Raw genomic sequence first — 25,574 nt, 5'->3', positions numbered from 1 at the left:
CCCGGCACCTGGGCTCCGGGGGCAGTCGAGGCTGAATCCGCCTGGGTGCTTGCTGGGGGTCGAGCAAGTTCCCAGGTACCGAGCTGGAGTTCCAGTCCTCCAAGGGGGCTCGGGGGAGGCTGCCCAGGCGCTGGTCCGGAGGGCCTTGGGAGGACGTATGGGCTAGCCACACGTCCATGTCTGAGGGGCGTTGTGCCGGGCTATCCTGCAGCGCTGAGAGCCCAGGCGGCAAGTCACGAATGGCGAGCTGTTCTCCCCAAAGGGAGTGGAGGGAGCCGTGTCTGCAGAGTTGACCATTTGTTTCGGCGGCTGTTTTCAAAATCCAGGATGAACTTTAATGGGAAAGGTAGTGGAACAGCGTTCAAAGTTTTTGCCCAGTGACATGAGCAGTCCTGTGCTTTAGGTGAGTTTAGACTTTGTAGGACGGATTGAGGTGGGGAAGACACTAGAGATGGAAGGCAGAGTTACTGGGGAGAAGCGGAATAGACCCTGGAAACAGATTTTACCCCCTCTTGTTTCTCCTTTATTTCAGTCCATCCCTTGTCGCAGCGAGTTTTTAGTTCTAGTTATGACACTAACTGTGTGATCTTGGATAAATCATTTTATTTCTCTAGACATCCGTTTTTTCATCTGTAAAAACTAAAGAGTTTAGCTAGGTGATCTCCAAGATTCCTCTAATTCTCTGACCCCATGATTTTTGATGACAAGGATCACAGGATGAGACTTATATATTTTTAAATTTTATAAATTTGTAAAAAAAAGTTCTTAACGTTTTATTATGAAAATTTTCAAACATATAGAAAAGTTGAAAGAACTGTATAATGAACATCCAGTTTTATTTATTTTTAAAATAGATAATACATTGGCCAGGTGCAAAATTGAAAATGTATGCACGGGCATACAGTGAAAATCTTCCCTCTACCTTCCCTTCCACCCAGATTTCCTCCCTGGAAGGCAGATAATTTTGTTTATGTTTCAGATACTGATACAAGCAAATATGTGTACATAGGTATTTTAAAAATATGAATGCTAATGATTAGCATTTCAGCACCTTGCTTTTTTCACACACACACACACACACACACAAACACATCTTGAGAGGATCATAGGCTTTATGGCTAGTATTAGAAATAGCCAGTATTGAAACCTAGGCTCAGAGAAGTTGTGACTTGCTTGACTTGAGGTCACAGAACTTGTTAGTAGTAGTTCTGGGTTTAGAAGCCATATTACAGATGCACGTTTTCTTTATCACATAAATGGTCACAGAATGATTTTAAAAGAATATTCATCAGTGCATATGTGTGTATTTATATATAAAAATTCTTGTCATCTTAGCAAGGGCTTTGATGAGAGCATTGTACTGAAGAGGGATTTTAAGATACATTGGGGAAGACGAAAAGAAGCCTTTATTCCTGAACCATGAACATAGAGAATGGGGTGGAGGGTAAGGAGTGGTATCTTAAACCAGAAGAAAAGTTGGGGATATGACAGTAAAGTAAGCTTTTTTTCTAGGCTACTGAAAATGCTGAACCAGTTACACCATTAAGGAATTCATTTCTTTTTTTTTTTACAAATTCTTGTTCGATGTATTTGTATGATAGTTTCTAGAAATAACATAGACCACATACCCCACTGCCTAGTTAAGATTTTACACATAAATAAATATGTTAGCACCTTCAAGGAGACACACCTTAATAATGATATACCTCATTTAATTATGGAACTTAACAAATAAAAAACTACAAGGCCTGAGAAATTTATTTTGGAGGACAGTAGAACAGAAATGTAGAGTTCAGAGCCATATGCCTAAGTGCTTCCCTGTTTTGTGTTTTGTATTGATCTGGCTTTCTTTACTAAATTGATTTTGGGAATCTCAGCTTAAAAACCTTTTATTCTTTTTAAAAAACAAACCATTTATTCATACGTCATTTGCAGTCTTTTAAAAGAATAGATTTTAAGGTAGGGGTATGTTCAATGAGATACTTCTAAAAATAGTTTAAAACATCTCTCCACCCTGTTGTTATTACAGACCCTTTAACTGCCCAGGGCATTTAAAATTTTCCTTTAATAGTTTTTTTCTCTTGTCTTGGACTTCCTGGCACCTAATTTAGCTGCTCAAGGACCAATTTAGCTTATTTCCCTCCTTTTGGTCTTGTTCTCAACGGGCAAGGTTGCCAAAAAGCTGAGCTCCAGATGGGTGAGGTGCCACTGTGCTTTTGCAAAAAGCGCTCTTCGTAGGGTGCTGCTGGAGGTGCAACATTTCTGTGTATTGCATACAGCTTAGCGTTTGAGAGATAATTGATAAACCTAGGACACAGATCTTGAGGTCACCTTTAGTAATATCTATGATTGCCACGTCTTTCTATTATAATCCTACTTACTTTTTTTTTTTTCTTCTCTTTGCTTTTTCTTAGGTGGCTTGTTATAGCTGTTGGTCTGGTCAGAGCATACCTGGCTAAGGGTAGCTATCATAGCCTTTATTATTCCATTGAAAAGCCTTTGAAATTCTTCCAAACTGGAGCCTTATTGGAGGTGGGTCCTGAGATTTGTTGTTGTTGATTTCTGTTGTTTTAAAATTAAAAACAAGCTACTAAATTATATTGAAGTAGCCATGTTTCTGCCGGATTTGCTTTAAATGTTGAAAACTTGCCTCGTAGAACGCCGTGTATAATGTTGATACCTGGTTTATCTTTTTGACATTCTACATAAATAAGATCTCATTTAACTTGTATTACCTGGAATATATTTTACATTTAACTTTTATTGGCAATCAAATGAAACAAGCTTATATTAGGATTTTTAAAAATTCTAGGGACTTCCTAGGGAAGTGTTAGCAAACTCAGATACTTACAGGGACCGGGCATATAATGGGAACAGTGAAGTTGGTGAGTGTAGGATGTCAGGAATGATAAATATAAGAAATAGTAGAGCCTGTTTAAAAGCCTCCAAAAACCTTTTTAAACAATAGTTTATTAATTTCCCTGTATTAAGGGTAATATATATATCCAGTCCTGTCTTCTGGGGTAAGTATATGATAGGATTTTTTACTTGCAATTCAAATTATTTTAAGCAAAAGGAAATTTATTGGCTTCTGTAGTTGATAAAGATAATAGGGTTAACTTACAAAATCAAAGGATTTGATGTTGCAGCACTCTCTTTCCATCTCTCATCACTGCTTCTCTCTATTTCTCTTTGAATATTAGTCTTAGGCTCTCCTACTGCAGATTGCCTTCTCCACCTGGTGGGAGAGAGCTTATTTTTTCAGCGTTAGGGAAGGATTCTGGTTGGTCTTACCTAGACCAATCACTCTTGCCAGTGATGTGAAATACTTGATTAGTCAGATCTAGGACACATGCCCATACTTCTGGCCAAGGGACTGTAGACTTCGTTAATGGAAAAGGGGGAATGAGGTAGCTTTGGGCACACACCATAGCTGCCATAGTTCATTATGGTGAAAAATTTTCGGGTTGCAGAGAAGATCTGATATTCAGTTTCATTTTACCTAGCCTTTAGGCCAAGCCCATCATGACATTTGGAAGGCTGTTTAAGAAAAGACCATTTATCTCCATGAAATGAGATGTTACCTCAACCTCTCACCCTCTTTTTTTTTTTAAATTAGTTTATTTACTTATATTTGGCTGCGTTGGGTCTTCGTTGCTGCGGGCAGGCCGGGGGCTACTCTTCATTGTGATGTGTGGCCTTATCATTGCAGTGGCTTCTCTTGTTGAGGAGCACGGGCTCTAGGATGCATGGGCTTCAGTAGTTGCAGCATGTGGGCTTCAGTATTTGCAGCATGCGGGCTCAGTAGTTGTGGCTCACAGACTCTAGAGCGCGGGCTCTGTAGTTGTGGCACACGAGCTTAGTTGCTCCACGGCATGTGGGATCTTCCAGGACCAGGGCTCGAACCCGTGTCCCCTGCATTGGCAGGCGGATTCTTAACCACTGCGCCACCAGGGAAGCCCTCACCCTCATTTCTGAAAGCAGAAAGTTGTAGGTTTTGGGTTTTTTTCTCCCAGAAAGCAGAGAGATTTCAATACTGTCCATACTTATATGTTTAAGTTAGATGGTATGATGAAATGAACGTACAGCTGGAGGCTGAGTGCCCTTATTCTAAGCATGCTGGTTTTACCAACTTACTTTGTGAATTTGCGCGAGTCATTTATCTCTTGTCCACCTTGTTTTCTCATTTGTAAAATAATTAGTTTGAAGTAGATTTGTAAAGTTCCTTTCTGCCCTAACAGTTTGAGTTTGAGGAGACTAGCAAATCCTTGTGTGGGCCATATTGTAAACTTAGAGGCTTAAATTTTGGGGGGAAAGGGGCAGTAGTAAATAAGTATCACTTGTCTGTCAGAGCTTTGGCCAGCACAGTTCTCAAGCTACAGAGAACCAAGTTTGGAGTCAAGACCATCAGAAACTGCCTGAGTGCTTGATATAGTAAGAAGTTGTATCCAACTGGAATACTTCAATAATTTACTAATTTAAAGGAGATTCTGTCTCTGTAAGACTTGGTAATATTAGAGGTATAATTTTTAAAATTTAAGGATATCTTAGGGAAGGTTGTGACATTAAATAGTGTGATGCAAAATCTACTCAGGAGCCAGATCTTAGACTTGGAGGGATTAGCGCATTTATCCCTATAAAATTTTTAATAGGGATTTAAGAAAATATTTTGGAGTTCTGGTTTTATCTCTGTTATCCCCACTAAGACCCAATTAGGTGACAAATCCTGGATTTGATTTTGGGAAAAGAACTCTGCAAAATGAATGAAGACTCCCTGGGATGTGCAGAGAATTAGCTTTGTAGATGGCAGTGATGGCAGTAGACCCCTCAACCTGAGACAAGAGAGCAGGCTTGCTAGAGCTGCATCTCCTGAGCCGTCCATTAAGGAATGTTTTATTGCCTACCTAACCTACATAGTATAATAATGTGCTGAGTGTTGTTTAATTACAGATAAGTTGTCCTTATGGAAATTATTAGTGCTTGACAATAAACCGTGTTTATAGGAGGAAAAAATGAGTCCAGGGAGGTCAGCTACTCACTTATATCTCTGCATGAATATTCTGAATAGTAATCTGTGTGGTTATTCTTTAGTAGGTTCTGTGGGAATTCGCTTTAAGAGGAAATAGAGATTACTTGTTCTCAAGAAACTTCAAATCTTCTTAGGAAGATATAACACTTTGCTTTTTAAAAATATAAAACATTTACTAAGCAAGTGTAAATGGGCATGTAGTAGTGTAATACAGAAAGACTTTCTGAGGAAATTAAATGATTTTTTGCAAAATGGGTGCAAAGATATATTGAGTTTGTGATACAATAATATAGCTTTTTTAAAAAATATTTATTTCTGGGGCTTCCCTGGTGGCGCAGTGGTTGAGAGTCCACCTGCCGATGCGGGGGACGCAGGTTCATGCCCCGGTCCGGGAAGATCCCACATGCCGCAGAGCGGCTGGGCCCGTGAGCCATGGCCGCTGAGCCTGTGCATCCAGAGCCTATGCTCCGCAACGGGAGAGGCCACAACAGTGAGAGGCCTGCGTACTGCAAAAAAAAAAAAAAATTATTTCTTTGGCTGCACCAGGTCTTAGTTGCGGCGGCAGACAGGATCTCCATTGCTGTGTGCGGGATCTTCATTGTGGCATACAGAATCTTTCTGTTGTTGTTGCAGCATTCAGGACCTTTAGTTGCGGTATGCGGGACCTTTAGTTGCGGCATGTGGGACCTTTAGTTGCAGCATGCGGGATCTAGTTCCCTGACCAGGGATTGATCCTGGGCCCCCTACGTTGGGAGCATGGAGGCTTAGCCACTGGACCACCAGGGAAGTCCCAATAATATAGCTTTTTAATAAAGTAGACAGAAATCCTAATTTTTTTCCACATACGTATCCAAGAATGTCTTGAGTAATTTTTATAGATAGTTTTTCAAAATATTCCACGGGTGATAGTTAAATAAGTATGTGTTTGAGTCACTGTAATGGGTGCCATGGAGGTTGAGCCCTTGCTAGTAAAGACATTAAAATCTTACTGGGTAGATGACTATGTTAGGACTCTTGGCTGGAGATTATAGAAACTGACTTAAACTGTAAGGGGAATTTATTATAAGTGTATAGTATGTCCCATGGAATCCAAGGGTGGGGATGCAGCTGGGCTTGAGGAATGGCCTGGAATCTGGAACTGGAGCACCACAGGGAACCCAGGAGGTCTTGCTCTGTCTCTTATCTCTACTATTGTCTCTCTCTCTTTTTCTCTGATTCTTCTCTTCTTGCAGACTGGGTTTTGTTTTTGGTTTCTTAGTCTGTGTGGCAGACAATGGTAACAGAAAACTCCTGAGATTGTAGTTTCTGCAATCGAGAGCAGCTAATTAAAAACAATATTATTTCCATTTCCATATTCCTAGCAAAGGGCCTAATATGTCCAGCTTGAATCAGGTGCTTATTCCTGGACCAATCACCTGTAGACAAGAGTAGGGTCACATTAACCATATAGAAGTTGGAGGGAAGGGACAATTTATAGAAAAGTGGTGCTAGGCATTAAGTCCAAGAAGTATTTACCAAAGTAATGAGATGCAATACAGTGAAGATGATAAGGTATGAGATGATTTATAAATTGATAGAAAGTAAAATACTGATAACTTTGTGGGCCAAGGGATCAGTGTGTGAATAACTACAATGTGTCTTGAGTTGAATCTGAGAGCTAATTAACGTAGGTAGCAAAAGTATATTTTTAAAATGCCATTCATAGATAAATAAAATATATCTCCATACCATAAAATGAGTGAATTACTGGTACTTGTTATAACATGGATGAATCTTGAAAACATGCTATGTGAAAGAAGCCAGAAACAAAAAGCCATGTGTTGTTTGATTCCATTTATACAAAATGTCCAGAATAGGCAAATCATAGAGACAGAAAGTAGATTAATGGTTGCCAGGGGCTGTGGAGAGGAGAGAATGGGGAGGGACTGCTAATGGGTACAGGATTTCCTTTTAAGGTGATGAAAATATTCTTGAATTAGATGGTGGTATGGTTGCACAACCTTGGGAACATAACTAAAAATCACTGAATGTACACTTTAAATAAGTGAATTTTGTGATATGTGAATTATATCTCAATTTTTTAAAAATGCCGTTCAAGGGCTTCCCTGGTGACGCAGTGGTTGAGAGTCCGCCTGCCGATGCAGGGGACGCGGGTTCGTGCCCCGGTCCGGGAAGATCCCACGTGCCGCGGAGCGGCTAGGCCTGTGAGCCATGGCCGCTGAGCCTGCGCATCTGGAGCCTGTGCTCCGCAATGGGAGAGGCCACAACAGTGAGAGGCCCGCGTGCCGCAAAAAAAAAAAAAAAATTGCTGTTCATCTATAATGAGCCGGATAAATTTTCTTTTTACTTTATTCTTTTTTTCGGGTCCATGGTGTTCATGGATAAGGACAGACTATCTTTCCAGCTTTGTTAAGAACTGAGTTAAAGTTTAGAAATTAAAGATCCTACATTATGGCGCTTTAAAATTATTTCTAAGAGAATTTGGATTTCTAAGTATATTTAGTTAACATAAGAATGTAATTGCAGCAAAGACATTTTCAAATACTCGTAATTGGATGTGCCTCTGTGATTGACAGTGAGGATTCCAGTAGGTTAAGGACTGCTCTGCAGAGACATTAATTGTTGAGACTAATACAGACCATCTTCAACACATGTACATCAGTACATATGTTCAGTATCATTTACCTGCCACCGTCCATCTTGGAATATCTAATGGACCACAGGCACCTCCTTTCCTTCTTATTCTCTTCCATCTCCTTCTAATGCTTGGAACCCTCTTATCTACCGAAAAATAAAATAAAATAAAGAAAAATAGTGTCATTTGTTATCTTTTCCTAGAGTTGATTTAGGACTGGGTCTGAAATGGCAGAGCTGGTTCTGGAGAAGCAGTGAAGGAGAGAAGACAGCTTTTGTTGTTTTCTAAGCCCCATCTCTGTATTCTGGTCTAATTCTCATGCCTCACGCCACAGCTCTCCTCAGATCCTTTAATGAAATAATAGGAAACTGATTTTGGATATTTCTCTAAAATATAGCAAAATCTTAAGAATTTGTAGGAAGAGGGCTCCCATCTTGTCTCCCTGCCAGTTTTTGTCTTTTTGCCTCAACTACTGGATGATTTTTTCCCACAGAGATACTAGGTGGTTGGGTTCTGTGATATTACTAATACTTTAGGCACATTATATATTAACTTTGCCTTTCTGAACTCATCTGGGGACATAACCATCATCTGTAATATTTTTCTTCCTTTTGGAAACATGCTAATTTCTCAGTAATTTTAAAAAGGAACTTCTGAAACACAAGCTATATGCACATTTTAGACTAACTTTATTCTGAGGACTTGTTTTGAGAAACCAGCCCTCTAAAAGAGACTTCTGAAAAGCTAGCAGAACAAGTCATAGTAGAGCTATCTGACACAAACGGGAATGACAGCAAACCCAGACAAACCAGCTTCAGAAACAGTGTGAAAACCAGAGGGAAATAGAACTTGGGTATAATTAATAAGTGTCACAACATTAGAAGGGAAGAGGGAGACTGTGGGAAACAGGAGTCCACCCACACAGGCCTCACTGCTTAACAACTCAAGCAAATAGAAGCAAATTGATACGGTATTCAGAGAAGATAGGTATTGGCTATAGCAAAGAGTGTGCTAAAATTTTTTTTTTAAAGAGAACTAAAAATGTCAATGGTGGCAGTTCAGGGCAGGAAGCAGGCCACAGTGCAGAGAAATAAGTGATACTGAAGATTCAAGAAGGGCAGGAGTTCCTAGTTATAGTCTCAGCTAGAACAGATTACAGAGCAGAAACCATTGGGACTGTTTAGAGTGTACTATTTGAATGTCAGAAAGAACATTACAAAATACATAGTGCCAGGCATATCAGAGATACTATGTGTTGGTGGACTAGCTAATGCATGAATGATTATCAATAAAACAGAAAAACAAAATATACAGGAAAGTAGTGAAACTTAACAGATGAATAGTATAGTAGAACCAAGGTATCTAGAAAACAGAATGAGGGTATACAACCTGTCAAAAAGTACGGCTACCAGAAGTAGAAAAGATTGGAAAGTATAACTCAAAGACAATCAGGAAAAATTCTAGAAAACTATTCAGAACGGAAAGCCCCTCTCAGTGCGGTTATTGAGAGTATATGGAGTTGTACATAGGCACTGTTTTTCAAGAAAAAAAATCCCTTCCCTTCCTGGGCACCTATTTGTTAAATTTTTAAACTTAAAAGAAAGATAAGTGATTTCTAGCAGAGAAGAGATCTTAAAATGTAATAGTAAAACAACTTGGGACGTTAGACTTTGAAAAATAAAAAGATTCATATGAAGCTAGAAGACAGCATTAGGTTCCTGAATAACAGACCATGCAATTTCCTACAGATGGAGACATTTTGAAAACACCTACCAAAATAATAGAACTTTGAAAGAACCTTATCAAAGGGTTTTTAACTGATATATAAGTAAATAAAATTAACCAATTCTTTTTTTTTAATAAATTTATTTTTTATTTATTTATTTTTGGCTGCGTTGGGTCTTCACTGCTGCATGCAGGCTTTCTCTGGTTGTGGCGAGCAGGGGCTACTCTTTGTTGCGATGCACGGGCTTCTCATTGCAGTGGCTTCTCTTGTGGAGCATGGGCTCTAGGCGTGCGGGCTTCAGTAATTGTGGCGCACGGGCCTAGTTGCTCTGCAGCATGTGGGATCTTCCTGGACCAGGGCTCAAACCCGTGTCCCCGACCTTGGCAGACGGATTGTTAACCACTGTGCCGCCAGGGAAGTCCAATAAAATTAACCAATTCTTTAGACTAGCACTGTGCAGAAGAACTTTCTGCAACGATAATATTCCAAATCTGTGCTGTCTGATATACTAGCCGCTGTTGAGCCCATGGGGCAGGTGAGACTGAAAATCTTGAGTTTTCAGTTTTATTTACTTTTAACTGAAATTTAAATAGGCACATGTGGCTAGTGACTACTGCGTTGACAGCATAGCTTTAGACCGTCATACAGATTGCAAGGTATCCACATGTAATTTCATAAAATATTTCAGATTCTCCCAGGGTAGAACGAAGTGGGAAGGAGGGAAAGCAAAGGAAGACAAACCTTGTGATGTAAATTTTAGGTCACAACAGAGTTTATAAACTTTTTAATTCATAAGACAAAAGTAATGAGAATAATTATTAAAATATGGTGATGTTTTCAGGTTAGGAAAATCAAAAGAAAAAAAAGCAAATTGCAGATATTAGAAAAGGTATGGAAGGGTGCATATCAAACTGTTACTAGTGCTTACCTCTGAGGACGGATGAGGTATTTGGGGGGAATACAAGGGAATTTCTGCTTTTTATTCTATATACTTTAGTGTGCATTTACATATCACTTTGTGAATCTTTAAATTAAAAAGGAAAGATATAATATGTAATAAATATGTAATAAAGTATAATAGAAAACAAAAATGAATTAGGAAAATGAGATTTAAAAGTTCTTTGAGGCCTTTCCTGGAGGCACAGTGGTTAAGAATCCACCTGCTGGGCTTCCCTGGTGGCGCAGTGGTTGGAGGTCCACATGCCGATGCAGGGGACACGGGTTCATGCCCTGGTCCGGGAAGATCCCACATGCTGCAGAGCGGCTGGGCCCGTGAGCCATGGCCGCTGAGCCTGCGCGTCCGGAGCCTGTGCTCCGCAACGGGAGAGGCCACAACAGTGAGAGGCCCGCGTACCACAAAAAAAAAAAAAAAAAAAGAATCCACCTGCTAAGGCAGGGGACACGGGTTCAAGCCCTGGTCTGGGAAGATCCCACATGCTGCGGAGCAACTGAGCCCCATGGGCCACAGCTGCTGAGCCTGCACTCTGGAGCCCACGAGCCACAGCTGCTGAGCCCACGTGCCACAACTACTGAAGCCCACACACCTGGAGCAGGTGCTCCGCAACAAGAGAAGCCACGGCAATGAGAAGCCCACACACCACAACGAAGAGTAGCCCCCGCTCACTGCAACTAAAGAAAGCCCACACACAGCAAAGACCCAATGCAGCCAAAATTAAAATAAATAAATAAATTTATTTTTAAAAAAAGTTCTTTGAAAGAAGAAGAAAATAGACAGCTTAGATAGGTTATCTTTTGATTTAAAATGAAGTACAGAATTTTACATCTGTTAAATTAAAAAGACAGCAGCAGTAACAATAAACTTATAGGATGATTGACTACACACAAATGCATTGTTTTTGATGTCTTTGCAAGTAGACTCATTAATTTTATCAAAGTAAAAAAGTAGGATGGTGGTTACTCGTTTAAAAAGCAAAATTCAACAATCTGTTGCCTGTAAAAGACTGACGTAAGCTTACTAAAGGACAAACCAGCCTTCCACGACCAAGCATACAAGAAAAACAGGACCATTCTGCTTAAGATAAAGTTGGTTTCAGAGCAGAAGCCAAAGAGAAACTTGGCGCATTTACAATTTGTCACGCAGAAGGAACATGGTAGACACATGTTGGTGGAATTTATTAATGGCTGAATGATTATCATAGAAAAGCTGGCAGAAATGGCTAAAGAAGTAAAAATAGAATTGTACTTGAGAAGTGTCACAGTATATGTAAAGGAACACTGGAGACAAGAAATTTGGGTACTAAGACTTGGCTGTGCCACTTGGTCTCAACCTCTCTGTAATGAATATTCTGGATTAGATGACCTTAACACTTTTTTTCCAGTTCTAAGTGCTGTGGGGCTTCAACATTTCACAGTCAGAAAATGAAAATAAAGCAGATAATGAATTAATAAATTATAGAGCCAAATACAGCAAAAAAGGTCAGATTAAGTGACAGAAAAAGTAACAGTGATTAAGGAAATTTCATCTATTTCCTCCTTCAAAAATGGATATAAAAGGATTTTGAAAACATGTTTGGATTGAAACCTTTGAGAGAGCGCACTAAATACCCTCTTTTTCTTGCTTATGTTCTGAACATTGGGAAATAACTCAAATTGTATAAGGACCCTAAAAAATCACCTTTATTAGTGATAAAGGCCTAGTGGGAGGCTGTGTGTTAGTGTGCAAGTCAAGCAGGTTTGCTAACTGAACTCCAGAGGTAGACTCTGCCTCCCCCAGGCAGCAGGGGCCAGGGCCGCATGGAGAAAACCAGAGAGCTTGGGGTTCTCTGTGGAAGCCCTAGGTTGGAGCTGAGGTACGCATGCCCCATTCTTGCCAATTTACTGATCAGATGTGTCATCCTTCCTTTCCCAAGTAAAGTGATTAATGGGTGGAGAGAGACCAGAAATATTTGGAAGAAAAGCCTTCTCATGAAGCCAGAGGAGAGGGGAAAGGCGTTTGCCTCTAATCATAATCATCTATAACATAAGTGCTATATATTCATTGTAGCAAAACCCAGATATACATAAAGAAGAAAAAACATGTCGGTCATAAGCTAATGATAACTGCTGATAACATATCGATGTCTTTCAAGGCTACATGTTATTATATAGGTAAGTTTTAAGAAAAGAAGATGAAATCATAAATACATATAATTTTCAAAACTAACCAAATACTGGTAAACATAACCCAAATTAGTTCTAGATCTCTCCATAACATGAGTGTAGTAGACATGCTTTGTGGAGCTGCCCAGCTCAGGGGGTTTTATTCTCTGGAAATTTTCACAGTTCTACCACTAGACCCATACCAGCTGCATCTCTATCCCTGACTCTGCCTCTCAGGCCACAGCTCGCTGATCCAGGGTTGCACACCTGGCCCAAACTGGGCTGGTCAGACTTTTCTCCAAGAATGTGGAATTTTGAATTGAAAGACAGAAATTGGGACTTACTATAGCTGAATGATGTTAAATCCATGAACTAAAGCTGCTTGGGTTCGTATTCCTCTTGAGACTTGTTACTCTTTTTTGGACTTTGTTATTGTTATTTTACCTTGGATTAAAAATGAAACTGAAGGGTGAATAGACACAGCACAGAGGATTTTTACGGCAGTGAAACTACTCTGTATGATACTGTAACGGTGGGTACATGTCATTATACATTTGTCCAAGCCCATAGAAGGTATAACAGCAACATTGAACCCTCAGCTACGGACTTCGAGTGACAGTGATGTGTCAGTACAGGTCCATCAGTTGTAACAAACATACCACGCTGGTTGGGGATTTTGATAGTGGGGAGGCTGTGCTTGAGTGGGGGGCAGGGGGTAAATGGGAGAGCTCTGTACCTTCCTCTCAGTTTTGCTGTGAACCTAAAACTACTCGTTAAAAAATGGAAGTCTTGGGCTTCCCTGGTGGCGCAGTGGTTGGGGGTCCGCCTGCCGGTGCGGGGGGCGCGGGTTCGTGCCCCGGTCCGGGAGGATCCCGCGTGCCGCGGAGCGGCTGGGCCCGTGGGCCATGGCCGCTGGGCCTGCGCGTCTGGAGCCTGTGCTCCGCAACGGGAGGGGCCGCGACAGTGAGAGGCCCGCGTACCGCAAAAAAAAAAAAAAAAAAAAAAAAGGAAGTCTTTTTAAAAAATGAAACTGAACAAACTTGTTGGTAACTTACAAAATTAATTTCCTTAGTGCAAATCTTAGAAACTTTTACAAAAAAGATGTTTCGAAGTAACCTATTGTGAAAGATGACATTCAACATTGAGGTTGAATTTTGAAACTAAAATGAGCTATTGCCACTGGGTGGAAATGGAAAGGGTTCGAGAGAGATGTTTACTGCCTTTTTTTTTTTTGCAGTTTTTCTTTCTGTAATTGGTCATGAGGTTATAGTTGATACCTGTGGCTTCCTTCTTCTACTACCCATTCCATATTTCCCTTACCCACAGCAGTGACCCAAACCTTCATTCCCAAGGGGTCTGAGTCCTTAGTCATTCTGCCTCTTTTTGGTTGCTGTAGTTTTCCATTAACGTTTACTACTGGAAATGCTAAGAGGTGCCTCAGAACCCCCTGGCTTCCATATATAGTCTGCTTTGCCTCGATTGTGTATGGCAACATGATATCCCCTTGGCAATCAGGATTGACCACTCCATCCATAGATAAACCCCCTTTTTTTGCCTCTTGGTGCAGTAGCATGAATAAGGAGCCCAAAATGGCCAGATGGCAGTCTAATCTTCCAATTCAGTAGAACCATTGTTGTCACCTGGTGCAACCAGTAACCTTGTGGAGACTAAGCTCTCCAAACAAGTAGAGCTCAAAGTTGCCAGGATGGAAGGCAGAAATTCTTTAGGTGGGTTAATAGGTGTAATAGTGAGAGTAGCCACTCCTACTTCCTCCCCTTGATTCTTGGACCTGTGTAATACGGTGATGAGGAATACCGCATCTGTGATTCAAAGTATAAACTGCGTCCTGTAAGGCAGAACCCTATTCTTTCAAGGTGCTGTCTCCCAGTTGGCATCATAACTGAGTCTTCGGTAAATCATTCTACCTTTCAACTAAGCCAGGCATTTCTGGGTGATGGCATATGTGGTTAAGAGCAAGTGGGCCTGAGCCCATTGATGTATGTATTTCTTTTGCTGTGAAGTGAGTTCTTTGATCAGACACAATACTTTGTAGAATGCTATGATGGCAGATCAGGCACCCTGTGAGTTCATAGATGGCGACACTGGCAGAGGCATTGTGGGCAAGGAAGGCAAATCCATATCTAGAGTATGTGTTTATTCCAGTGAGGGCAAATGTCTGCTCCCTCCCTGGTGGAAGAAATCCCATGTAATCGACCTACCCTCAGGTTGTGTGCTGTCCGCCTGGGAAATGATGCTTTATAGAGCACTGAATTCTGATCTCGGCTATTGGCAGATTAGGCGCTCAGCAGTAGGGTTAACCAGGTCTGCCTTGCTAAGAGGAAGTTCATGTTGTTGAGCCCATGCGTAGCCTCCATTCTTGTTAACGTGGCCAATTTCTTCATGGGTCTATTGAGGAAACACTGGGATGGCTGGGAAGAGTCTAGTTGACGTTAATAGTGTCCATCATTTTGTCCACCATCATTAAGAGTCTCCTTTACAGTAGATGCCATTTGGTGAGCATTCATGTGAGACAAATATTTTCAATGTCTATGCCCATTCTAAGAGATCCATCCACATACTTCTTCCCCAACTTTCCTTGTCTCTGTCTTCCAATCCTGTTCCTTCCAAGTCCCTAACCATCCAGCTAAACCATTAGAAACTGCTCATGAATGAGTCTAAATCTGTACTTCTGGTTATCTCTCATTCCAGACACAGGAGAAAAGCAAATGTACTGCTCAAAGTTCTGAATATTTATGGTTTGTAAGGCACAGATCTCAAAATCAATAATATATGTAGTGGTTAAGAGCACCAGCTCTGGAGCCTGGCTGCCTGTGTACAAATTCTACCAGTTCCATTCATGCCCCAGTCTCCTGCTGGCTTTGGGGAGTCTCCTGGAGAGGCTGGGGAAGGGGGGCTCACCCAGAGAACACAGACACTGGTGGCAGACACATTGGGGAGCATTCAACCGCGTGAACACTCCTAGCAGCTGACATTGGATCATTAGCACTGTGACATATTTTCAAGGGAGATTTTGAATATGGCAAGTCTTCTGAATGAGGTATGCTTATTTTAGTTCAGTAATTCTCAGTAGATCTCAGCAAGAGCAGTGTGACCCCTCTAGAGTGCGATTTAGAAAACTGAGAGGGTATTTTGATTGCCACAATGAATGGGGGTGCTATAAGTAGATGTCCTGCGCTGTCTGAGACAGTCCAACGCAGTGGAGGTCTGTATTCCCCCTGACTTTTGTATATACCATGGGCTGATCCCTCTCCAAATATAAATTGATAGTTTTGTAGTACATATTCATACTAAAAAATCTTCACGAGAAATTAAACAAAAAGCTTATTAAGTTAGAAGGTCATTGTCTTAGTTTTCTCTTGCATGACAAAATACCACAAACTTAGTGGCTTAAAACCACACTCATTTATTAGCTCACAGTTCTATAGGTCAGAAACTGGGCTTGGCTGGGTTCTCTGCTCAGGGTCTCACAAGACTGAAATCAAGGTGTCAGTTGGGTTGGCTTCTATCTGGGGGCTCTGGGAAAGAGTCTGCTTCTAAGCTTATTCAGCTTGTTGACAGAATCCACTTAACCTGTGGTTGTAGGTCTGAGGTCCCATTTCCTTACTAGCTATCAGCTGGAGGTCACTCCTAGCTCCTAGAGGCTGCTTTCCAGTCCCTGCACATGGCCTCCTCCATCTTCTAAGTGAGAAATGGCATATTGAATATCTTTTGTTCCTTGAATATCTTTGAGTTCCTCTTCTGCCACCAGCTGGAGAAAACTCTGCTTTTAAAAGGCTGGCCTGGTTGGATCAGGCCTACCCACATAATCTCTGTGCCTTAAAATCAGTTGACTTCGGACTTTAATTACATTTGCAAAATTCCTGCCCTGTGGTACCTTGTTTAGTGTTTGATTGGATAACCAAGGTACAAGAATCTTAGGGAATCATCTTTAGGATTCTACCTAGCACAGTTGGTATGAATAGGGAGCTTAAGTGAAATAAAGGTATCATCTCAAAATAATTGAGTAATTTGTTCACTCTGCACATTCTGTTCTGTAAACATTATAGCATTTCCAGCTTGCATATTTAGTTGAAAAGGATTTCAGTGCAACAGTGTTATAACTGCAAAAGCAATGAAATTTTTGATTGAAAATATGGAACAGATTGAGATTCCTGTTCAGACTTTAAGTTAATGGAGACTCGTGAAATGCAGGGATCTCATTCAATTTCTTTTTTTTTTTTAATGAATTCATTTATTTTATTTATTTTTGGCTGCATTGGGTCTTCGTTGCTGCGTGCGGGCTTTCTCTAGTTGCGGCAAGTGGGGGCTACTCTTCGTTGTGGTGCATGGGCTTCTCATTGCAGTGGCTTCTCTTGTTGGGGAGCATGGACTCTAGGTGCGTGAGCTTCAGTAGTCATGGCACGTGGGCTCAGCAGTTGGGCCCATGGGCTCTAGAGTACAGGCTCACTAGTTACGGCCTATGGGCTTAGTCACTCCGCAGCATGTGGGATCTTCCTGGACCAGGGATCGAACCCATGTCCCCTGCATTGGCAGGCAAATTTACTTTTTAATTAAATTTAAAAAATTTTTTAATTTATTTTTGGCTGCACTGGGTCTTCATTGCTGCGTGTGGGCTTTTCTCTTTGTTGCGGTGCATGGGCTTCTCATTGTGGTGGCTTCTCTTGTTGTGGAGCACAGGCTCTAGGCGCACAGGCTTCAGTAGTTGTGGTTCACAGGCCCTAGAGCGTACGCTCAGTAGTTGTGGCACACGGGCTTAATTGCTCCGCGACATGTGGGATCTTCCCGGACCAGAGCTGGCACCCATGTCACCTGCATTGGCAGGCAGATTCTTAACCACTACCCCACCAGGGAAGCCCCCTCGATTTTTTTAATATAACTATTTTAATAATATTTTATACTGCCTTTTTTTGAATCACTACAGTTCAGTTTTTTCCTAAAACTATCCACAGTTACACAACTACTTTATCACATCTTGCATTACTGTTTTTTTGTCTAATCCATCTTCTTTTCCTTGTCACACCATTCAGAGAATATTGTTTCCAAGTTCTTTTTACAGACCAGGCACAGATTGTATGTCCCAGTGGGATTTCAAAGCAGAAGGATGTTTTCTGTGATACTTTCTTCCTACCCTATCCCATGACATAATCTAGGGGATTATTTTGACACCACACTTAGAAATAAATAAGACCTAGCTTCATTTGTGATAATGTTGTACTTCCTCATTTTCTCTACTTTGTTATTTACTTGCCGTGTTGTTTTAACTTCAGTTAAGATTACTCCCCTATGTCCATTATTATCTTAATACTGTTTTTATTCTAGGGTTGGTCTGTACCTCTGTTCTTTTATTTTCCTTTTCTTATCCAAAGTGCTATCTTGTATTCTTATTTTTAAATCCAAACTTATTCATCGTAAGTTGATACATATATCTGACTGCTTCATTATGTCATTGTGTCCCCAAGCATTTATCTGTGGAAATACATATTTTTTTAAATAAACTACTATCTTTTTATTTCTTCTTTACATATTGGTTAGGACACTTAATTTGTTTTAATTTTTGTGCAGGTAAGTTATATCATCTATGAATTTTATATTTAGTAAAGGAGGCATTGTAAAATATGTGATTAAAAAGGGGAGATTGGGTCTCATAGGACTAAGATTTGTTCTGTCACACAACGAAGACATGATAGGCCTTAAGGTTATCCATCCTTTCCTGCAGTGTCCTATTGTAAATCAGCAGCCTGGATGTCTTGCCACATACATGAATAGAATAGGTTTTCTATCTAGGCACTATCATCTGTCTTGTCTCAAAGGATGCTCATCACTCATCTTTCATTCCATTTCATTTCAATCAGCACGTATCTTAGTTTTCCTCAACTTTGCAGCAGGAGGTTTGGCTTATCTTGTAATATTCACACATTTGAGATTCTTAGCAGTGTTTTCTTTTGAAAAATATAAGATTTGCAGTCTGGTAATTCTTTTATCAGTTATCGACATATTTGTGCAGCTTGATTTTTTTTTTTAATCCAAGCCACCCCCATCCTCCTCCCTTCAGAAAAAACTTAGTGAAATCATAGACTTGAGCACAGAGTCTTATTAGGCATGGTTTTTTTTGTTTATTTTTGGTTGCATTGGGTCTTTGTTGCTGCACACAGGCTTTCTCTAATTGCATTGAGCGGGCTTCTCACTGCAGTGGCTTCTCTTGTTGCGGAGCACAGGCTCTAGGCACACGGGCTTCAGTAGTTGTGGCACGCAGGCTCAGTAGTTGTGGCTCACAGGCTCTAGAGCACAGGCTCAGTAGTTATGGCACACGGGCTTCGTTGCTCTGCAGCATGTGGGATCTTTCTGGATCAGGGATCGAACCTGTGTCCCCTGCATTGGCAGGCGGATTCTTTTTTTTTTTAATTAATTTTTTTTAAATTTTTAATTTATTTTTGGCTGCATTGGGTCCTCATTGCTGCGTGTGGGCTTTTCTCTTCATTGCGGTGTGCGGTCTTCTCACTGTGGTGGCTTCTCTTGTTGTGGAGCATAGGCTCTAGGTGCACAGGCTTCAGTAGTTGTGGCACATGGGCTCAGTAGTTGTGGCACACGGGCTCTAGAGTATAGGCTCAGTAGTTGTGGCGCACGGGCTTAGTTGCTCCGTGACATGTGGGATCTTCCCAGACCAGGGCTGGCACTCATGTCCCCTGTGTTGGCAGGCAGATTACTTTTTTTTTTTTTGCGGTACATGGGCCTCTCACTGCTGTGGCCTCTCCCGTTGTGGAGCACAGGCTCCAGACACGCAGGCTCAGCGGCCATGGCTCACAGGCCTAGCCGCTCCGCGGCACGTGGGATCTTCCCGGATCGGGTCTCGAACCCGTGTCCCCTGCATCAGCAGGTGGACTCTCAACCACTGTGCCACCAGGGAAGCCCGGCAGGCAGATTCTTAACCACTGAGCCACCAGGGAAGTCGCTAGGCATGTTTTAGATAGAGCTAAGTCTTGTCAAGTTATAGCTTTTTCAGGTATAACTAGTGTACAGTGAAATGATACAAAAAGCAGTATAGTAGGAATAAAATCTAGGTTCTTGATCCGCTACATCACTTACTACCTTGGTGAAGCTGAGCAGTGTTTCTAAGCCTTCGTTTTCTCATCTGCAAGCAGAGATATCTGTCCTGCCCATCTGCCAGGGTTATTGTTAGTTTCAAACAACACAATGACGGCTTGAGAAATGTATTCCAAGATGCACTGCAGTAGTTGTTAGGTCTTATCATCCAGAAAAGCTTTGGTCATTAAATCAACCTTGTAGATGGCTTCAAATTACTTCTTTACTACCACCACCCAGGTTAAAGCAGTGCCAGACACAGGATGAATTGGAAGGGGATTTGGAAGAACCTAATTGGCTGGTTAGATGGCCATTGAGATGGAGAGGAGACAGCAGTCTCACCCATGCGCTGGAAATAAAAAACTGGGGAATACATGCCAAAAGCATTGGCAGGACTTGGAAACCTGTTTGACTTGGGAGTGAAGGAAAGGAAAGAGCAGTTGAATCTGAGAGTGGGGGGGTTGGTGATCAAGAGGCATGGTAGGTATGAAGGAAAGGAGGGGTGAGCGTCCTGCTGAAGCATGCCATCTTTTTTTTTTGTTTTTTTGTTTGTTTGTTTGTTTTTTGTGTGTGGTACGCGGGCCTCTCACTGTTGTGGCCTCTCCCGTTGCGGAGCACAGGCTCTGGACGTGCAGGCTCAGCGGACATGGCTCACGGGCCCAGCCGCTCCGCGGCATGTGGGATCTTCCTGGACCGGGGCACGAACCCGTGTCCCCTGCATCGGCAGGCGGACTCTCAACCACTGCACCACCAGGGAAGCCCGCATGCCATCTTTGAGTTGCTGCTGGTACACCTAGATGGAGATGTCCAAAGGAATGTGGGCCTGGAGTTCAAAGAAATCTGGGGTTAGAGATTAGACTGGGAATACCCCTATAATGAGATCACAGAATGAGATAAGATGGGGTCCAAGGGTAGAGCTTTGTAGAATAAATGTCTACATTGAAGGGCCTGCCGGGTAGGAAAAGGCTCTTCTGATCTTGTGTTCCATAGTCTGTGATAGTTCTGTTCTGTATAGATGGGACATGGGAGTTGTTGTACACTGGCTGCTCTTACCATTTTATGTATTATAGAAGAGGTCCTTGACATTTGCTAAACTACTGGGTAAGATTTATTCCTTAGGAAATCTTCCATAGATACACAAACTAAAAATGAATAAACAAAAAACTGAACAAGAATTTACATTTTGTTAAATAGTCTGTAGCCAAGTTTAAAAATTGAATGTTCATTTTTCGAATTCAATATTGCTGGCAGACACTGCTCTATTCTTCTGAAAGGCTAGTTTGTATGAAATAAAACCATAATATTATTGATCTTTACTAATTCTCTTTTCTCCCCTTTTTCTCTCTAGATTTTACATTGTGCAGTAGGTGAGTATGGAATTCCCCCCCAACTTATGTAGCGTGGATTCTGCTTTCTTTTTTTAAGTCATGAATGATAGGTTGATTAGATTCTTACTGAACATTGAAAAACTAACCTATTTAATCATTATATATAAAATTGCTTAGGCTTCTGGTTTCTAAAATCATGGGTACTATTTAGATGTTATCACTGAACACTTTATTAAATGCCATGGCTATTTTTCTCTGTCAATTTAAAGAGGCCTCTCCTGCCTTCTCAGTACAAGGGTAAATAGAGAAACACCTGGCATATTTATAAAAATGTGACTTGGAGTGCTGGGCTCTGTTGAAAGCCCTCTCTGATTACTTAAATGTTATACTCTCTTTCCTTATTTTTTAAAATGGAGTACTGCGTATATTGCCTACCTCTCAGATGAATATTTAATGTATGTGAGAGGGACTGGAATGTACAAGTACAAAGGGTTATACCAATGTGAGAGATTTCTGCTAAAAGCAGATACAATGTGATTCCTCTTTGGGGAATGCGGAGGGTCATCAAATTCTGCTCTGGAACTAAGGCATAGCTTCTAGTCTGGGGCGACTAGACTCCTCTAAGCAGAAATCAATTTTGGAAAGTTGATAGACCCTGTGGAGTAAACCCATAGCGGTTGCTGTGCATGTGGACTTCTCTCTCCAAGGGAGGATTTGAAGTTGCTACTCACTGAGAAGCACCAAAAGTCTGAAAACTCCAGAACTATGCATTCAAACCATTATGGCCCTGATCAACATAATGGATAAATTAAGTGGGTACTTACTATATTCGGGGCACTGGGGAATTCAGAGATGAGGAGACTTACGGTTCAGGTGGACACACAGCAAACTCTCCACCATGGGCCTTAAAGGGATCACTATGATACCTGGGCTCTATTACTTTTAAGGAAGACAAACATCTTCCTTATAAAGAATTGCACCTCGGCTATTTTCTCACTAGGAGGAGGTCTACAATCAGAGATTTCTCAAATGATTTGCAAAATTTTGTATGGATGTGTCTGTGTTTGCTTGGGAAGGTGGGTAGAATTCATAGCTTTCATAGATTCTCAGAGGAACGTGATTCAGAAGGTTAGGAAACTGCTTTAGCACCTTTAAGCAAGAGATTTGAAAGGAGCTTGGAGACTCATTTGTCACGTGGTCTGCTTTCCCAGAGAAGGTTAAGGGACCTGGTCCCCTAGCCAGTAAATGGCACAGCCTCACTTGGGACCTGGCCAGTCTGAGCCAGAGCCCACCTGACTGACTTTATTTTACGGTGAACGGGTTTCAGCTAGTGAATAATCTGACATACATTTCCTTTTTAGTCCTTTATCTAGAGTTTTGAGGTGAAAAAGTTGTCCCTTCTTAAGTGCTTAAATTTGTAGATTGGGGGATATTCTGGAACCAGTTCAGGCCTTCTCCATATGACTGAACCCTGTGCCCCCAGTCTCCCCCCCTCTCTTAACCTTTAGCTGCCTCCGTACAAAGCTCTTAGATGCATGTTTTCCAAGCATGTGTATTATTATTTTAATTAATATTGCCTTGTATTTTAATACACAAATTCCTTTTATCTGTCTTAGAATATATTCTCATGCCTCTATAAAATTTCTACCCCTGGAAATAAAGTTTCTGACAAGTATATTTATTCATTCATACCAAGAACATGATTGAATGCCTACCAGGTGGGGCCAGACACTGGTGGGTGGTGGGAGCAGAGAGGTGAACAGGCACAGGCTCAGGCTCAGGAAAGCCACACTCAGATGGGCGCCCCTCTGAGCGCCTCTGGCAGGATGCACTCCGAGGAGTAGCATCTATGTCACACTCCCCTCTGTTGGTTTGTGGACAGGTGTCCCTAGGTCTTAGTTTGGTGCCTGACACACAGGAGATACTTTAAAATTCCTTCTTATTTTCTCAAGAACCTTGTTCCATCAGTGATTCTCTCTCTTGCATCATCACCCTTTGTCATCTGCCTTTTCCTTCTCAGCTCACAAAATGCTCAGAATGCTCCATCCTAAAAATAACTTTTAACCTAACCTTTGACCCTGCCTTCCTCCCTTATTACTACATAAGTCCTCTTCATCCCTTTTACCAGATTTCTGGTATACTCTTTCCACTTCCGCGCTCCCATTTATACCTTAACCCAGCAGTTGTGGTTCTGTACCCCTTGTCCTACTAAAATTGCCCTCTGGTCTAAAATCAGCACGAGTTTCTGTTAAATTCTGAGGAATTTAATGTTTGGAATTTACTGAACTTCTCAACTACGTTGGGTACCACTGATGACCCCTCTGTGACATCCTGTTCTTTTATTTTACATCATACTGAGCCCTCCTGGCTTTTCTGGTCCTCTGTGGTTCTTTTCTTTCTTTGGGGGCTTTTCTTTCTCCCCTTGCCCCTTAATTGTGGGTGTTCCCAGTATCTGGCCCAGTACACTGCTCTTCTGCCTGAACAGGCCCTCTGGGTGATCTCTTCCTTTCTCATGGGTTGAGGTACTTAAGACCCTCAGTTCTTTAACTCCAAGCCACACCTGCACCCCAGACTCCAGACTCACCCCATGAGCTCCTGGATGTCCACTCCTGGATGTACACCTCCTTCTCCTCAGCAGCCTCCTCCTTCTTGTCAGGTGCTCCACCAGCTTCCAACCACTATCCATTCAGTCACCCATTCTAGACCTAGTGCTCATCCATGATGTCTCCTCTCCTTTCCCCATACTCCCATAGCCAGGTGGTCATCAGGTTTTCTCAATTCTGTTTCCTAAATAGTTCTCAGATTGTCCTGTTTTTTCCAGCCCTGTTCAGGGTCTGAGTATGTCTCATCTGGACTCCCATATCACACTCCCTGAACTTGTAGGTTTATAATATTAATATTAGTAATAATAAGAGCGATCATTATAATAAGAGCATTTACTATGTTTCAGTGCTTTACATTCATAATCTACTTACTTCTCATTTTACGGCTGACAGAACTGAGGCTTAGAAGGTTTATATCTTGCCAAAGTTCACTTAGCTGATAAGCCCTAGAGCTAGAAGTTGAACCTGTGGCTGTGTGCCTCCAAATCCATGCTTACAGTCCTCGAGGGATTGAGTTAAAGGATGATTCTGAGCACGTCACTTCCATGCTTAAAACCCTTCGCTGGTTTAAACATCTTCATGATTTGGACCCTGCCCGCCTCCCTAGCCTTACCTATGTCCATTGCCTGCCTCCCACGCTGTGCTTCAGCAACCCTGACCTTCTTGTGTCCCCCGGCCCCCCATGCTACTGCACTACTTCCTGCCTCTGGTCCGCGCCCAGGCTTTGTGCTCTGCCGGGTGGAGCCCATCCCCTGCAGCTGGCAGCTTCCCCCAGTGAACTCCCCTACCACCCTCTGGCTAGATTACATACCATTCCTCACTTTTCTGTAATACCCTGCAACTCACCCTGTTACCACACTTTCCACAATGTATTATGGGTCTGTCACTATACCTATGTCTCCCACCAAGATCACTGAATTTTCCCAAGAATGAGAACTGTCTCCTATTGATTTCTGTATCCCAGCACCTAACAGTTCATGGCTCCTAGTGGGAGCTCAGTGAACATTTGATCATAATCTTACTAAATTCTGGTGAAATTTTCTGACACTTGTTTCAAAATGTTTTCAGTTTCTTAAAAAAATCAGTAAGAATACTAATAAATAGGCTGTTTCTAGCATGAGCGTAAAGGCAACCCTTTATTTTTTTACTCATACGACTTAAGTTTACTTTTGGAATGATGGTTTATTTTCCTGTGGCTTTCTGAAACTTTTCACTGTGATAGCTTGGTCTTTTAGAAACTTGTTTTAATGCCTTGAGATGTCTTTAGTTTACATATTGTTGATGAGAAGTCTAGACCTCAGTCAGACCTGGGTTAGTTACTAGCTGTTACTTTCAGGATGTAACTCAACTTTTGTGTGCCTTCATTTCTTCCTCAATAAAAGGAGGATAATAATACCTACCTCTAGGGTTGTTGTGAAAACACGAGAGGACACACGTGAGAAACACTTAGCTTAATGTCTAAGATATAGCAATGTTGAAAATTGCCCAATAAAATGATAGTTCTTATTATTAACAATAATAATGTCATAGAATGTTAAAAGTTTTATTCTGTCCCTAATGTAATGTTCCATATTTAGATTTATATAAGTGTATCTCTTCCATATTCTTATTGTAATTTCTGTGTAAGTGAGTGCTTCAGGACCACCTGTTCTTAGTATGGGTTGGAGTTGCTTCTTGTCCATGGTTGTGACAATGCAACTTGGCAAAAATAGCCTCCAGAAATAGTAAACTAAAATTCCACGTGAGGGATTCATTTCTGTAGGAAAGTCAGGCCTCTGTCCTTCCAAATGGGTTTCCATGCCCCAACTTCTTTAAAGTGCGTTGTTTGCTCTCCACTGATAATGCAGGAACAAGATTTCTTTTGCGGGGAGGGAAAGGGGACAAGTGATAGCCCTTTTGAGCACATGTTGGGGACATATTTTTTATAATTAAGGTATAATTGACATATAGCATTTATTAGTTTCAGGTGTACAACATAAGGCTTTGGTATATGTATATATTGTTAAATGATCACCAAAATAAGTTTAATGTCCATCACCTCATATAGTTATAA

The 25,574-nt window shown here is 41.4% G+C and overlaps 1 protein-coding gene across 1 annotated transcript in view; it reads left to right on the top strand.

Annotated features, from left to right (window-relative positions):
• HACD2 (3-hydroxyacyl-CoA dehydratase 2) overlaps nt 1–25,574 on the top strand; it is an 89,949-nt gene that overhangs the window by 314 nt on the left and 64,061 nt on the right. The window contains exons 2-3 of the mRNA XM_082839604.1: nt 2,415–2,532; nt 20,939–20,957. Coding sequence (XP_082695730.1) covers nt 2,415–2,532; nt 20,939–20,957 — 137 coding nt within the window. The remainder of the gene's footprint in view (nt 1–2,414; nt 2,533–20,938; nt 20,958–25,574) is intronic.

The sequence above is a fragment of the Leucopleurus acutus genome, assembly GCF_964270905.1.
Source record: "Leucopleurus acutus genome assembly, chromosome: 5".
In the NCBI taxonomy this organism is placed as follows: Eukaryota; Metazoa; Chordata; class Mammalia; order Artiodactyla; family Delphinidae; genus Leucopleurus; species Leucopleurus acutus.
Note: the sequence above shows the minus strand (reverse complement) of the source record. Positions and strands in the feature narration are given on the sequence as shown.